The 15,283-nt window shown below is 37.1% G+C and overlaps 1 protein-coding gene across 1 annotated transcript; it reads left to right on the plus strand.

Annotated features, from left to right (window-relative positions):
* The first annotated feature begins 1,798 nt into the window (after positions 1 to 1,798).
* Positions 1,799 to 6,621, plus strand: LOC127135644 (ubiquitin-like modifier-activating enzyme atg7). The gene is made up of 13 exons (XM_051062303.1): positions 1,799 to 2,184; positions 2,724 to 2,912; positions 3,010 to 3,109; positions 3,204 to 3,348; positions 3,428 to 3,586; positions 3,677 to 3,835; positions 3,994 to 4,231; positions 4,379 to 4,684; positions 4,898 to 5,005; positions 5,312 to 6,044; positions 6,117 to 6,198; positions 6,292 to 6,387; positions 6,486 to 6,621. Exons 2-7 carry the CDS (start codon positions 2,771 to 2,773, stop codon positions 4,069 to 4,071), a joined length of 783 nt encoding a protein of 260 aa, XP_050918260.1. The 5' UTR covers positions 1,799 to 2,184; positions 2,724 to 2,770; the 3' UTR covers positions 4,072 to 4,231; positions 4,379 to 4,684; positions 4,898 to 5,005; positions 5,312 to 6,044; positions 6,117 to 6,198; positions 6,292 to 6,387; positions 6,486 to 6,621.
* Positions 6,622 to 15,283: the final 8,662 nt, after the last annotated feature.

Here is a 15,283-nt window from a genome sequence, read left to right on the forward strand (position 1 = left end):
ATATATATATATATATATATATATATATATATATATATATATAATTAGACCATAGATCAAAGACTAAATAAAGAAAACTTATATTGTTTCTGCCAAAGCTCATCATTTTAAGTTGCTAGGAGTCCATGAATCTAAGTTTGTAGTTCTACATATAATTAAAAATATATAGTAAGTATAATTTTTTTTTCCTTCTCACTTCTATTCTACTATAGTACAACACTATTTCCTCCCTTCTAAGTAATTGTAATGAAATTGAAATAAAAGCCCTCCAAACCTCTTGAAAAATGCCTTTATAAAAATTTAGTATCTCACATTATTATAACACTAATAAAAATATTAAATTACATATAATTATTAATAAAAATTTATTTTAAAAATTAAATTTAATGTGTAGGAAATTTTTTTAATTAAAAATTATTAATTGAAAATATTTTTTTTGTGTGTTATAACATATACTTAAAATATATATTTAGTTATTACCGGTCGAACCTCGGTTTAACCTTTGAACCTCAAACCCCTTAGTACACCGGTTTAACCTTCAGTCCGGTTTTGATTACCTTGGTTATTATTTTTCAAACAAATTTAAGGAGTTTTATTTAACCTCCTTAAAATAATCCTTGCAATTAGGCCGATTTTTTTGTAGTCTGTGCATGTCGTCTTCCTTCATCAAGTTGTGCGATGTCCTTGTGAGAATGGACTGAAGGTCGTATAATGACAAAATTTTGTTAGAATGGAGTAAGGTTGTGTAATGAAAGAATGAAGCTATGTGGTGGAGATTGTGGGTTTGGGAGAGAAACAAGGGTTTTGATGGAAATAATAGAAATTTTGTGATTTGTTAATGTGTTTAGATTAATTTATTTACACAGTATTCACTTCAGAAAATTTACATCCATTATTCACTTAATTAGTTAATATGCTTAATATTTTGGGTTATAAAATTATATAATTTTTTCCAGTCCATCTAAATTTACACTCGTTTTAAATTTAACGAAAGTAATAGAGATTTGAGTATAATAATATTTTGAATTTACACCCGTTTTTTAAGAATATATTGTCTATTGTCACATGCTAATACTTAAAATAACACTTTATTTATAAAATTGCCTCTTTATTTCTTATTTACGCCCGTTTTTAGTAAAACAGATGTAAATTTTAAAATTATATTCTTCTTTTTGCACAAGGGACTTGACAAAAGTCTAGCTCGACAGACTTAACTTAAAAAGTCTCGCCTGAGGGTTTTGACCGAAGTCTTTCCCAAGAGACTTAATGCCTCTCATGAGGGACTTAGAAGTCTTGTCAGACAGACTTAACGTACAATCTCGTCCAAACGACTCATAGTCCAATCAACATGCTCATATTAACTCCTCGCCTAAGGGACTTAAAGTCTTGTCAGACAGGATCAATGTACAATCTCGCCTAAGAGCCTAATTATGACTAGGTGGACGAATATCATTCCTGAGAAACCCTAATTTCAAGCCTAAGAGCCTCTATAAATACCCCAACTCTTATCACTACGCCAAAAAGGTTTTTTAACAGCGCATCTTAGACAGCGCTTTTAAAAGAAAGCGCTGTCTAAGGTTAAAATAAAAATAAAACACGGAAAATGTTCTAAAAAAATAATGAAAGCGCTGTCTAAGGGGGGGTCTTAGACAGCGCTTTTAGAAAGCGCTGTCTAAGACCCCCCCTTAGACAGCGCTTTTAGAAAGCGCTTTTAAATATAGACCTTAGTCAGCGCTTTTGAGAAAGCGCTGTTTAAAGTCTTTCAATTAAAAAAACTAAAGAGTGGATGGTCTGAAATCTCTTCCCTCCCTCAAATTTTTTAAAACACGCTCTAAAGTAGCCCTCTCCCGCTCCGCCGCGCCGGAGCTCATCGCCGCCAGCGGTAGAGCTCAAAGACAACCTAAACCTTACACCAAACTCTTCGTCTCACCTTGCTAAAAACGAATACCCAAACCAAACAACATAATTCATAAGCACCGGGCTGAATCGAAGAGAGGAACTCAAGAACACTAGATTGGAAAACAAAAATTAAATGATGATGGGTGCAAATCAGAGTCTCAAACAAGGGGGGTTTGAATCCCCATGCAAAACTCTACCTCGTGGTAACTTTGTCTGAGGAAATGGAGGGGTTTGAGGTATTGCTTCGCCGGATAAGAAGACCGGAGCACCACGACGATAACAAAGGTTAGGTCAATTCACTTTGTATCTTTTCTTTATGTATTTTGTTTCTTCTTCTTCTTCGGTTTCTGAGAGAAAGTGAGTGAGTATTGAGAGATTTGAGAGAGGTTTGGGTTAGAATTTCTGATGCTGATAACTTGAATTATTTTTGGGGTTTAAGGGTAATGGTGGCTTGCCTTAACTGTTTAGGGTTGCTCCACCTCCTTCTTGCTCTGAGTGTGCTTCTTTTTATAGTGAAAATATTAGGGTTTGGTTTGATTTCTGATAAGGCAAAGCAAAGGGGATAAAAGAGGGTAATGAAATTGTTGTTGCCAAACAATGTTTTCTCCAATGTGTGTTGGCTTCTGAAAAGCAATTGCCCTTGTACTTTGAATTTCTGATGCTGATAACTAAAAGAGCGATGCTCACAAGGTCCTTTTTTCAAACTCTTGTTATAATAGTTAATTGCAATTTGTGTGAAGTTGCTTTTTCATAATCAGACATAGAACTCACTGGACATGAAACTATAGATATCTTCGTGAAATTTTACTGGATTCTATTGACAGATTCTATTTGGGTTTTATGACCCGTGTCATCTCCCAAATAATCCTGGATGGCCCCTGCGCAACCTCTTAGCACTTATTTCTGCAAGGTGGAATCTCAAGTCTGTTCAGTTTTTCTGCTACAGGGAGAACCGGGGTTTGCTGATATGAGCTTGTCCCTTGTTGGTGAAGCATTATTAACAGTTCCACAAGGTAGAGCTGCGTTAATTATGTGACAGTTATTTTGTTGATAGATATCTCTTTATTTTTATTTTGTTGGGTTTCTAATGTGAAAAGAGTAACTATATAGGGTGGAAAGATGTTGTGCCTAATGCAGTTGGATGGGAACTTAATAAGGGAAGAAAAGTACCTAGGTGTATTAGTCTTGCACAATCCATGGATCCAACCAGGTTCATTGTCTTCATTATTTTCTCCGGTGTAAGTTTTATTTAGTATGCAACTTATTTTTTCAGCATATCTAATTTTTTGAATGTGTTTTTATAGGTTGGCTGTATCTGCTGCAGATTTGAATTTAAAGCTTATGAGGTGGCGTGCTTTGCCATCTTTGGACTTGAGTGCTTTGTCTTCCCTCAAGTGTCTTCTCCTTGGAGCAGGCACACTTGGATGCCAGGTTGCGCGCATGCTTATGGTGAGTATTAGTATTGAGAAAACCCTGTTTTTGTTGTTTCAGTATTTCAATTCTTGATAACTTATATTTTTCGCTGCAGGCATGGGGTGTCCGAAAAATTACTCTAGTTGACAATGGCAGGGTGGCTATGTCTAATCCATTGAGGCAGTCTCTTTATACTTTGGATAACTGTCTTAATGGCGGAGAGTTTAAAGCTACAGCAGCAGTTGAAAGTCTCAAACGGATATTTCCTGCAGTGGTAGACCATCAATCCCTGAGATTTCACTTGAAGCTAAAGCCTATAATAAAATTTTCCACATAATTGAATGTTTTTCTTATTCTTTTTCAGGAAGCGGAAGGCATTGTTATGGCTATACCAATGCCTGGACACCCTGTAAATAGCCAGGAACAGGAGAATGTACTTGATGCTCATGATGCAGTTTTTTTATTGACAGATACGAGGGAAAGTCGTTGGCTCCCAACACTTCTCTGTGCCAATGCTATCAAGGTTGGCCAGTTTATACTTTTAAATTTTATATATGTTGCCATTTATATTTATATCACTGATTAACACATGATTCATATTTTAAACTAAAGCGTATATTACGACTGTTATTCCTTTCATAGTTTTGATTGCATCTTCTTGACTAACATGTATATTTATAGATTACCATGACTGCAGCACTAGGGTTTGAAAGTTTCTTGGTTATGCGTCACGGAGCGGGTCCTTTCAGCAGCGCCTGAGGATTCTCTAACCGGATAGGGGTTTTTGATGTCAGCCTTTTATAATTAGGTTTTAGAATACTGTGAATCGTACGTACCGATGAAAATTTTGGTCACGACGACTCTTTTGCTCCGGCTCCGGCGACTATGACGGCTAGAAAACGTTGTAGCTTCGACTCAGGTACACATTCTCCTTTCCTTTGCTTTCTTCTTCTTTCTGTTCTATTATAATCTTCCTCCGTCGCAATTCCATTTCTGTTTACTCTGCTCTTCTACTTTCCTTCATCTTCCTCTAATCTTTTTCCTTCTGAATCGTGTTGCATTGCAGTTGTGAAATTGCAAAATGATCATGAGGTTCGGAAGTGAAGACTGGTTGATTTGTGATTAGGCTCTGCGTGCGTGAAGAATGAATGAAGGGAGCTTTCTGATGTAGAATGGAGGATTGGTGCAGAACTGTGGAAAACTGATGTAGAAGTAGAGGTTGAAGAAGACTTGTTGCAGATTAATCAAGAAACTGAGAGGGTGAAGATCGAATGATTGGAGATGGAGATTGAAGAGTGAAAAATGCAGAATTTTCTTCCTCCTATGAATGCTTCAATTATGGAATTCATCTAAAGTTCACATTAAATTCAGAGTTAGTTAGAAAGTTGGTTTGAGTTAGTTGAGATTTCTGTTAGATTTCAATTAAATCAATTTCAGTTAGAAACCTTTTATGTTAGTTAGATTAGGTGTGAGTTAATGTTAGTTATTCTAACTGTTATGACTGGCTATCCTAGATGACTAATCAATTGAAGTTATATGGCTATTGGAAGTAGCAGACTGCTGAACAGGTTTCATTCAAATGCAGGTCATGGTTGGATTGAAGTTATATGGAATGGCTATTTGTGGATTGAAGACGACCTGTTAGTGCAAGTTCTACTGCAAGTCGTATGTTATAATCAAGTACTTGGCAAGTGTAAGCTTTACTATCCTTATGCTTTACTATTAGTTGATTTCTATTATATTGGTTGTTAATGTTAGTTCATGTTCTAATCAATTTGAAAGAAAAAAAGATTCCCGCTTGTGTAAACTCGGCTAATGTTATTTGGTTTAGGTTAATAGAAATCAAATCAGTTAATTGGTTAGTTTCAAATCTGTTAACGAAATTGTTATTTAATAAAATAAATCATGCTGCACAGTTTAATTGGTTTCCTTGAATTTTAATTTTTCGTGTTGGTTAGTTCATTTCTTCAATCTGAATTGGATCCCCCTCCTCTTTCAGGTTTTGTTGCAGGATTATAGAGTGAAGTTAGAAGGGGTTCTCAAGCTCAGTTAGGAAGATGTTTTTTTTTTGCAGGATTGGTTATGGGTTCTGTTTCAAGTTGGTTAGAGGTTAGTGCAATGTTAGATGCAATTGTTGTATGACATGATGATGCAATGTCATGTGATGATAATGTAGCTGTTTGTATTGTACGATGCAAGTCTGGTTTTGCCTTGGACCATGCTGCAGAATTTTTGGTAGTTGACTAGATGATATGGTTAATTCAACTGAGTTGGCATTCTGTTAACAGTTTGTGAGCAATGTTACAAGTTAGAGTTATGGTTAAATGAATGGATTTGGTTTGCACTTAGTTTTAACTATGAATTTGGGTTTACCATGGAAAAATGCAGGACTCAAATGAGGTATTTCTACTGTCATTGCAGGATGCAGGGTGAGTTCTAAATTTTGTCCAATTGATGTTGGTTCAGAGTTAGACGGTCTTCAAACCGGCTGCCCTTAATGCTATGTTATCTTCGTTAGAGTTTGTTAATTTAGTTAGAGAATACTTAATTTGTTTTGCTAAATGTATTTGCAGGTTAAATGTATTTGCAACTTGGATGTGGTGCTAAGCGTGGGTTGCTTTGTTTCCTGCAGGTGAAGTGCATTTCCTCATGGTGCAACTATTGGTGTATTATCTTGACTCGTTAGGAAATGATTGGACAACATACCCGGATATGAAGGTCCTAATTGACACGTAAGTGAGAATGTTCAAAAATTTTCTTAGTTTATGTGAATTGTTCTAATTGCTTCATTTTTATTTTATTAGCGTCCTACAAGCTTTTCGGGCCCAACGAGATATCCAAACCTCAAGGATGGGCGCCAACTCCATTACATGGATTAAAGTGGCGGTATATTTTTAATTACCACATTTTTTATTATATTAGTGATGACACTTGATAAAACTTAGGATTTATAATCCATATTTTTTTTTTCATATGTAGTGTCCTCAACAACGTAATCAAATAGATTGCGGGTATTTCATGTTGAGGTTTATGCGAGATACTCTTGCTTTGGGCCGATTAAAGATTCCCACCGATGTATGTATTTCTAACTTATGAGTTATTTTTATATTTACACATATCTCATATAATTAAATAGTTGGAATTAATTCAAAATATGTTATATTATTATGTAGTACTTTGATGAATTCAAGTGTGCATTTTATACAAAGGATCAAGTGGACGAAATCAAAGAGGAGTGGTGTCAATTCATGATAAAGCTCAATGTTTGTTCATAAATTTGTGTAATTAATGTGTACATTTGTAGTATATGTTATGACTTGTAAATGTGTACATAAATTTGTATATATTTTGATACATTTAAGGCAAAATTGGTTTGAATTGGTATATATATATATTTGTTAGCCAAAAATTGGTAGAAAAAAGGCCAAAATGGCATATATAAAATGTGATAATTGTCTGTCAAAATCTGGTTGAAAACAGGTAGAAATTCTGGTTTATAAACCTGGAAAAAATGTGGTTTAAAACAAAAGCTTCAAAAATTTTCGTATACCTTAGACAGCGCTTTTGTAAAAAGCGCTGTCTAAGGGGGGGATTAGAAAGCGCTTTAGGCAAAAGCGCTGTCTAAGGGGGGGGCTTAGACAGCGCTTTTCAAAAGCGCTGTCTAAGGTATACCTAAAAAAATTAAAATAGGAGGGTCTTAGAAAGCGCTTTTGGCCAAAGCGCTGTCTAAGGGGGTGGGGCTTAGACAACGCTTTTCAAAAGCGTTGTCTAAGGTATACCTAAAAAATTTAAAATAAGAGGGTCTTATAAAACGCTTTTGGCCAAAGCGCTGTCTAAGGGGGGGGGGGGGGGGCTTAGACAGCGCTTTTAAGATTTAAAAAAGCGCTGTCTAAACCTTTAGCAGCGGAGGTTTAGACAGCGCTTTAAAGCGCTGTCTAAGGCTAAAAAAAGCGTCGTCTAAGGTCTTGTTTGTTGTAGTGTATGTTGAGGAGACATGTCGTAACATACATGAAACACTCCCAAAAGCTACAGAGCTACTCATCTCATTTGAGCTTGCTCTCTCATCACCTCATACACCATTCAACAATGTTTCTCACCACCACGAGTAAGCCCTAAGCTACCTAAATTCCTTAAAATCCTGTGACCCCCCCCCCCCCCTCTCTTCAAGCCTAGGGAAGCCACGCTTGTGTAGTTTTTAACAAGTACATTGTGAGCAAGCCCTAAACCACCTAAGTGAGACCTCATGATTGATACGGTTTATGTAATGCCTCTGATTTTGAGAAACAAGTGTTAGTTGTGTTGAGAAACAAGTGTGAGTTCTAAGTCTCACATTACTTATAAAAGTAAAGGTTGAGCACTTTATAAGTGAGAGAATCCATACAACTATCACCTTAAGGTTTTTGGTGAATATGTGGTATTTCGCTCACTTGTTTTGGTGACTCTTTGACCTTTAGGTAAGTGTTTGACCAAATGTGAATACTTCACTCTCGTGATGATCCATCAGTGGTATCAAAGTCGTGTTTCAAGTAAGGGACCGACTCCTTGTGTCAAGTATTCTTGACATGATGATCAGGAGGCGTGTTCCGTTGAAGTGTCCATGACGAGATAAGAGTATCTGTCAATGGCGTACAAGCATGTTAATAAAAGAGCGTGACATACCCCGATTTTGGCCCTGAAAATTTTTCCCCATCAATCACTCGTTTGCATTCTTTCTTCATGACCATTCCATCTGGTCATGACATTATCCAAAAAAAACATTAGTTGTTGGACTTGCTACCACGACCAGTCCATGTTTGTCTTTTGGATTTTGTTTCTTGATTTTTGGTATAAGATGATTAATCTCCTTAGCCATGCGAGATTTGAAAACTCTTTCATTTGTTAGAATCAAGGGAACCTCATGTTTCATCTTCCGTTCCAATTTCATCGAAGTGATTATTCATCCTGCCTTGCCACATTACCAGTTCTCACTTTTCTTTCAAATAAATTATGTGTCAAGTGCAAAATATTTTATTTTGGGTCATCATGCATATTCATTTTCTCATTCATTCATAATTCAAAGAAATTCCATACATATTTCTTCATTCACATTTATATTCTCCATTTCACATTCAAGATTCTACATTTCATATTCAAAATTTTCATTCATATTTCTTCATTACATTGGAAATTTTTTATTTCATATTCAAGAATTTCCACATACTCATTCATAGTTCGATTACTTCGTTCATTCATTCAATCATAATCATGGCATATGAATAACTTATAATAAAAATAAAAGTAAAAACATTTCATCACACACTCAGGCGTGGTCATGGTTCTGCTCAAGTCTTGGTGGTTCATACTAATTTCATTGCAGTTGGAATGACAAAAGGGCTCATTGTTTTAGTTGCCTAGTAAATATTCCATTCATCATGCGGATAATACAGACGGAAAGATGTTGATACTTGGTATACAAGGTGATCAATCACATGCTCCAGTGACGTCCATGTTTTTCAATCAACAAGGAGATCTTCTTTTAGCCGGTTATGGTGATGGTCATGTTAGACTTTGGGATACATAGAAAGGAGTTATATTTTCCACCCATTAAACTGCTTTGGTGGTACGGCTCAATCCTTCATTGGAAGTTTATGCTAGGCCAAATGGAATCCGGGAGAGTTCTATGCCGTATACTGCATGGAAGCACATGCCACAAACATGTAGTTCTGCTGAAAATGTGTCGGCAGAAGCTGTTGAAAGATTTTCTTTGCTTGCAATTGTTTGGGAGCGGAAAGGTCAGGTTGCAAGATTGGTCAAAACAGAATTAAAAGTATATGGAGAATGGTCTCTCGACGGTGCGGCTATAGGGCTGGCATGGTTAGATGATCAAATGCTGGTAGTGCTCACTTCAATTGGACAGTTGAATTTATTTGCTGAAGATGGAACTGTGATTCATCAAACAAGTTTTACTGTGATTCATCAAACAAGTTTTGCTGTGATTCATTAAACATATTTTGGTGTGGATGGTATTCGAGGAGAAGAGCTACTTTCATATCATACTCGCTTCATCAACATATATGAAAATCCAAACTGGTTTATGATAACGACGGTATTCTAAACAGTAATTAACTGATCAATCAAAGAATTCAGAGCCGGCTTTTCTTGCCAAGAGATTAGTACAATGCAATGCAAAAGTCGCATTTGGACTACTTCAGGTCAGCATGTCAAACCTGTTTCAAATTCAAGGACGAATACATGGGTCAGCAGCAAATAGAATTGCCGACATGTTTGATGATCTTGCGGCTGTCACCACAGCGACAGCACAGTCATAAGTTGAGAAGTCCAGCACGCGTCGAGCAGTTGCTAGAAGATCAAGCTCGACATCATGATCACAGGGACTGTACTCTAAATTTAGTAGAAGGATCCCACCTTGATCAAACTAGAAAAGATGTTCATGATGAAACAAGTTGCAAGCAGAACTCCCCAAATAGTTGTAAGAGTGATGAAGATAAAACATTCAAAGAGAGTCGAGTTTTTCAGTTACAGAATCTCGAGGTGAAAGAAACGTGCAAAAGAAGGACAAGTCAAGTGAGAAAGATATTAGTGATAGTCAACTCGTTGAGGAACAGAAGTCTTGTAGTCCCACTATTGATCTAAAAGAATCTCCACACCTTGAGCCACAACCACCTCCTGATGAGTTGCTTTCAATGGAAGAAGATATGGACATTTGTGACACCCCTCCTCATGTCCCTGTGGTGACAGATTTGTCATCAGGAAAATGCTTTTACCTTGATTACAGAGGTGTAGAAAATGGGCCTGCCAAATTATGTGACATTAAGTTCCTTGTTGATGAAGGGGTACTAATGTCAGATCACTTTATCAAGCACTTGGATAGTGACAGATGGCTAACAGTTGAAAATGCAGTGTCGCCATTGGCTGCTCAGAGTTTCCCGTCCATTGTGTCAGATACAATAACTCAGCATGTCCTCCTGCAGCATCAAATGCAACGAGTTTTGCGTAAATTCACCAAGTTTCGATGTACTAAGATGGCATGAACAAAGAAGAAAAAGCTTACCGTAAGTGAATGTCGGTGTTATCACTACAGCAAACACAACTGTGGCCCTGCAAGAATTAAACCAAATCACAATGCTCACTATCAAAACCAGATCAACAAGAATCATCACTTGGAAAGGAAGAAGAGCAAGAACAAGATCATTCATTCAGTGTCAAGAATTTTCTCTAGCATGGGAGTACACATCAGCTGGCCGGTTTTTGCATTATCTACCATTACATCATGTCCATGGGCTTCTCAATAGTTTATTCGGCCCTCTCTACGTCGGTTCCACGGTTGAGTTTCTTCTAAAATTTAGTGTCAGTGGAATTTGGAAGAGACGGCGTGAGTCATATCCAACTGAAGGATATGAGGCTGATGATGTTATAACTGTATTCACTGGAGTTCCAACTATGTAAACTCGATTAATACAAGGTTATCATGCCATGGATCCAGAGCTGCGAGCCACTCCTGCATCTAGCGCAAGGAACTTGCGTCTAATGATGTGTGGATCCTCTGCACTTCCTCAACCTGTTATACAAGAATGAGCATCCAAAATTAAAAGAATACACATTAAAATACATGACAAACCAATTTCCTCTTCTGCTGTGGATGTGAATATGATTAAAGAAGCCACTAGACAGTTTAAACTTGGTGAAGGGTTACCTCCACCAATGAGGACCAGGTCAAACAGTGGGAGCCAGGATCTTGACCAGGTTTTGTCCCTGCCGCCAACAACTACAGGAGCAGCTTCTGCTACTGTTTCAACTCCTGTTGACCTTTTCGGTACAGAAGCCTTAACTCAACCAGAATTAATTTCACAGCCCACTATTGGGCTTGTAGGTGGGGAGTTACAACAGGACTTATTCCAGAGGATTTCTTTCAGAATACGATTTCTTCTGTTCATGTTGCTGCATCACTACCTCCTACAGGGACTTTTCTCTCAAAATTCACCGGGGGTTCTGAAGAATCTTGCATTAACCAGTTGTATATCCGTAAATGCTTATGTAGTCGCCTCCGTTTTTATTGCTTCTCGTCTTCCATCAAGACTACATGTGTTTGCCATCATGTTATTCTCGTCACAGGAGTACAAGTTTGAGATCAACGGACCTTGGGATGAGGCGAAGCTTTGTTTTGACACTACAGACTGAAATCAGAACATGGTTATTTTATTGGGAAATCAGAACATGTTATTCAATGCTGTTACATTCAAATCAACTGGTTTTGGTTTTATTGAAGCCTGTAATAGTTGAAGGATACAGTTGAAGGATGGGGCTAAGTTTGGTTTTATTCAAATCAGAACATGGTTATTTTACTTGAATTTATCTCCAATTTTACTCTTCTTTTTCCTGTCCCTATTTATGATGACACTCATCTTCACTCTCAGTTGCATCAACACATTCATCACAAGTGTTTACAAACCTGGCCATCCTTTCTGAGACAGATTGTAAGCCTTTGTCCAATGATTCTTCGTCTCCTTCATAATCATCATCCCCTTCAAAGATTAAATGAATTCTGCATTTTATCAATTCAAACCTCTCACCAAAAGGAGGACTCCTCTTTGTCACATTAACTGTATCATCATTTTTTAAATGGGATACCAATGCATGGTAATCATGGTAGCTTCCCAAGTATATGTGTGGTTCATTTGTCCTTGGCATTCCACCTATGTATAGCCCTGAACTTAAACTCAATATTTTCGAGCTTGGAAAAGCTGACAGTTTCTCCTGAAAACCATTCAGGATTTTATAGGCAAAGAGAAGGACCTAACAACCTTTGAAAGTCTTTTGCATACTTGGGAGGAGCAAACATTGCAACCACTCAGCATTTTAGCTCGATCAAGCTTGAAGGAAATTTAGTGAAGGGAAGTATACTTTTGCATTGTTTAAATTCGCTTCTTAAGCATTCGGCTGTGCTGGTGCTGCCTCTCAGTAAGTTTGATCTTGATAAATCTGGAAAATTGGTTACTATGGATATCCCTTTGCCCTTAAAGAACGCCGATGGCTCAATTGCTCCTGTTGAAAAAGAGTTAGGAATATCCGAAGAAGAAAGTGTTGGTGTAAGCCCTAGAGACCAATACTTTTGGTACTTGTTTCGAATTATTTATTAATAATAAAAGGCATTTTCTTTATTATGGTTGATTAATAAAGTCCCTGGAATAGATAGTCCGTTTAATGTATCAAGTGTGACTTGATCATGAGAACACATTAAACATAAGGGAACTATTCTTAAAGTATCCGTAGTCGAGCTTTAGTGTGAAGTGGGATAACATTAAAGCATTAAGACTATTATGTTTGTAGACTGATGATCACATCTCATGGATCATGGATAAAGAGTTATCAAGTCTTAAACATAGGTATGAATATTAGGAGTAATATTTATACCGGATTGACCCGCTATGAGAATACTATATAGAAAGTTATGCAAAGTGTCATAAGTCATTCTCATGGTGATAATAGTGTATATCACTCTTCGACCTGAAACCACTATGGATCCTAGATGTAGAGTCGAGTGCTTTATTGCTGATCCAACATTGTCCGTAACTGGATAACCATAAAGACAGTTGATGGGTACTCCACAAAGCATGTTGAGGGACATGAGTGTCCAAGATGGAATTTGCCCATCCTGCGTAACAGGATAAAATGTCTATGGGCCCAATATTGAACTAGACAAGGGTGACACGGTCTATACCTTGTGTTCAATATAGACATAAGGGCAAAGGGGTAATTATACACATAATCATTATCACATGAGGTTTTGTCAGATCACATGACATTTTCGTGACTTGGGTAGTAGTGATGTGTTGCTAGATACCGCTCACTGTTTATTATGTTAAATGTGTGATTTAATATAATTGCCAACGTCGCGAAAACCTACAGGGTCACACACAAAGGACAGATTGATGAGAGATAGAGTAACTAAGGAATATCGTAAGGTACGGTGCACTTAAGTGGAAGACGAAATATGGTAAGGTACCAAATACTTAAGTGATTTTGGCATATTATGAGATATGGGCCAAAATACACTTAAGTGGGCTTTTTAGCTTGAAGCCCATACAAGTGGTTCTATAAATAGAACCCCTTGGGTAGAAGCATTGTCACTCCACTCAGAGAGAGACTCAACTCAAGTGAAGAGTTGGAATTTTGTTTCTCTCTCTCTCACTCAAAGCCTTCATTCGTACCAGCTAGCACTGAGATTGAAGGAATCTGTTCGTGTGGACTGAGTAGAGACGTTGTCATCGTTCAACATTCGTGATCACTCCGTGGATCTGTATCAAAGGTTTTGATCGTTACAAGAGATCTGCACCAAAGGTTTGAATCGCCACAAGAGGTAACGATTCTATCACTGATCATGCCCATTCGTAAGGATCACTAAATGGAGAAATTTTTAAATTCCGCTGCGCCTTGGATGGCAATTCTCCTTCAGTGGTATCAGAGCCTGGTTACGAAACCATGAATCTGATAACTGTTTTTGTTCTGTATTAATATGATTAAAGACAAAATGAATCAGAGATTAAATTGAGATCGATCAAGTTACATATATATGATATATGTAATCCCGATGCAAAATACATTATATATGATATAGTGTTCTCGTTTCGTTCATTCAAACACTCAATGATTGTTTTCCTTTGAGCGATCAATGGTCGTTTGCTTCTTGATCCGACATTAGTATGGTGAAGCAATGACATGTTGATCAATCATACTGAATTAACAATCGAGATGTGTTTGACGGTCTGAACTTGGTGCGTCAGGGTTAGTGACGGCACAAGGGTTGTGTTGTCAGAGAGTTATGCGATTGGGGTTTGACTACACAAGAGTTGTGCTTTCTAAACACTTTTGGAACAGTGTTAACCGGTTAACGCATATGGTTAACCGGTTAACGCAATACGAAATAAAAAAATTGAGTTTTTCAAACAGTGTTAGCCGGTTAACGCTTTTGGTTAAGCGGTTAACGCAAGGCGGAAAACAGTTTTCCAAGACATTTTCAAACAGTGTTAACCGGTTAACGCATTTGGTTAACCGGTTAACGCAAGGCAGAAAACAGTTTTTTGAACAGATTTTAAACAGTGTTAACCGGTTAACGCATTTGGTTAACCGGTTAACGCAAGGCAAAATTCACCCGTTCGGCTAACTCAGTGCTTTAAAAGTATCAAGTGTTGATACAAAAGCAACATCGATTTTAAATGACTTATTCATTAAAATGTGGTAATCGGTCGTCGAAATTTAATTTGGTTTTAATTAATTAAAGGAATTAATAATAAAATAATAAAGTGTTTATTATTGTCTTGTGGTGATCGGTTATGGCCTTAGTTTTCCTTTATTTTGCTTTGGGTTTTAAAATACGACCTGCGTGTCGTGCCTCTCTCTTAATCTCCCAAATGTAACTTCTTTTCTCATCTCACTCCCTGATATGTAAAACGAGTTTCTTTTATGTAATGATATGAAGAAAGCAAAGAAGTCAGTGCCAAAGGAGGACAACCTTGAAGATCTTGCTTGGAGAAGCTTAGATCGTTGTTAGGTTAGCTTAGGTTCTCTCATTGGCTTGGGAGAACATTTGTGCTAGGGGCCATAACTGTTTCATTATGTTTGTATGTATGTTGATGCATTTGAATGTATGTTGATGCATGTGAGAGACGGTTTATATGATAAACAAGCCGGTGAGATCAGAAAAATTGCAATTCCCTCAAATTAAATATTAAGTTTATGCTTTCCAAGTTTTAACACTCATCAAGACTAGTATCAAATAATGTAGGTTTCGCCTACGCGAGGTGCATGTTCTATATTAGTAAGGTGCGATGGGATAATTGTAATATCCAACTGTTAAAACAATGGGTCAAACTTAACTAAACAAATTATAATAAGATTATATATATGTTTAGAAGCAAGAGTTGGGAATGATTCATATGATGGATTGGAATAAGGAGTTATTCACCCAACTGAA

This window comes from Lathyrus oleraceus, chromosome 4 (genome assembly GCF_024323335.1).
Source record: "Lathyrus oleraceus cultivar Zhongwan6 chromosome 4, CAAS_Psat_ZW6_1.0, whole genome shotgun sequence".
In the NCBI taxonomy this organism is placed as follows: Eukaryota; Viridiplantae; Streptophyta; class Magnoliopsida; order Fabales; family Fabaceae; genus Lathyrus; species Lathyrus oleraceus.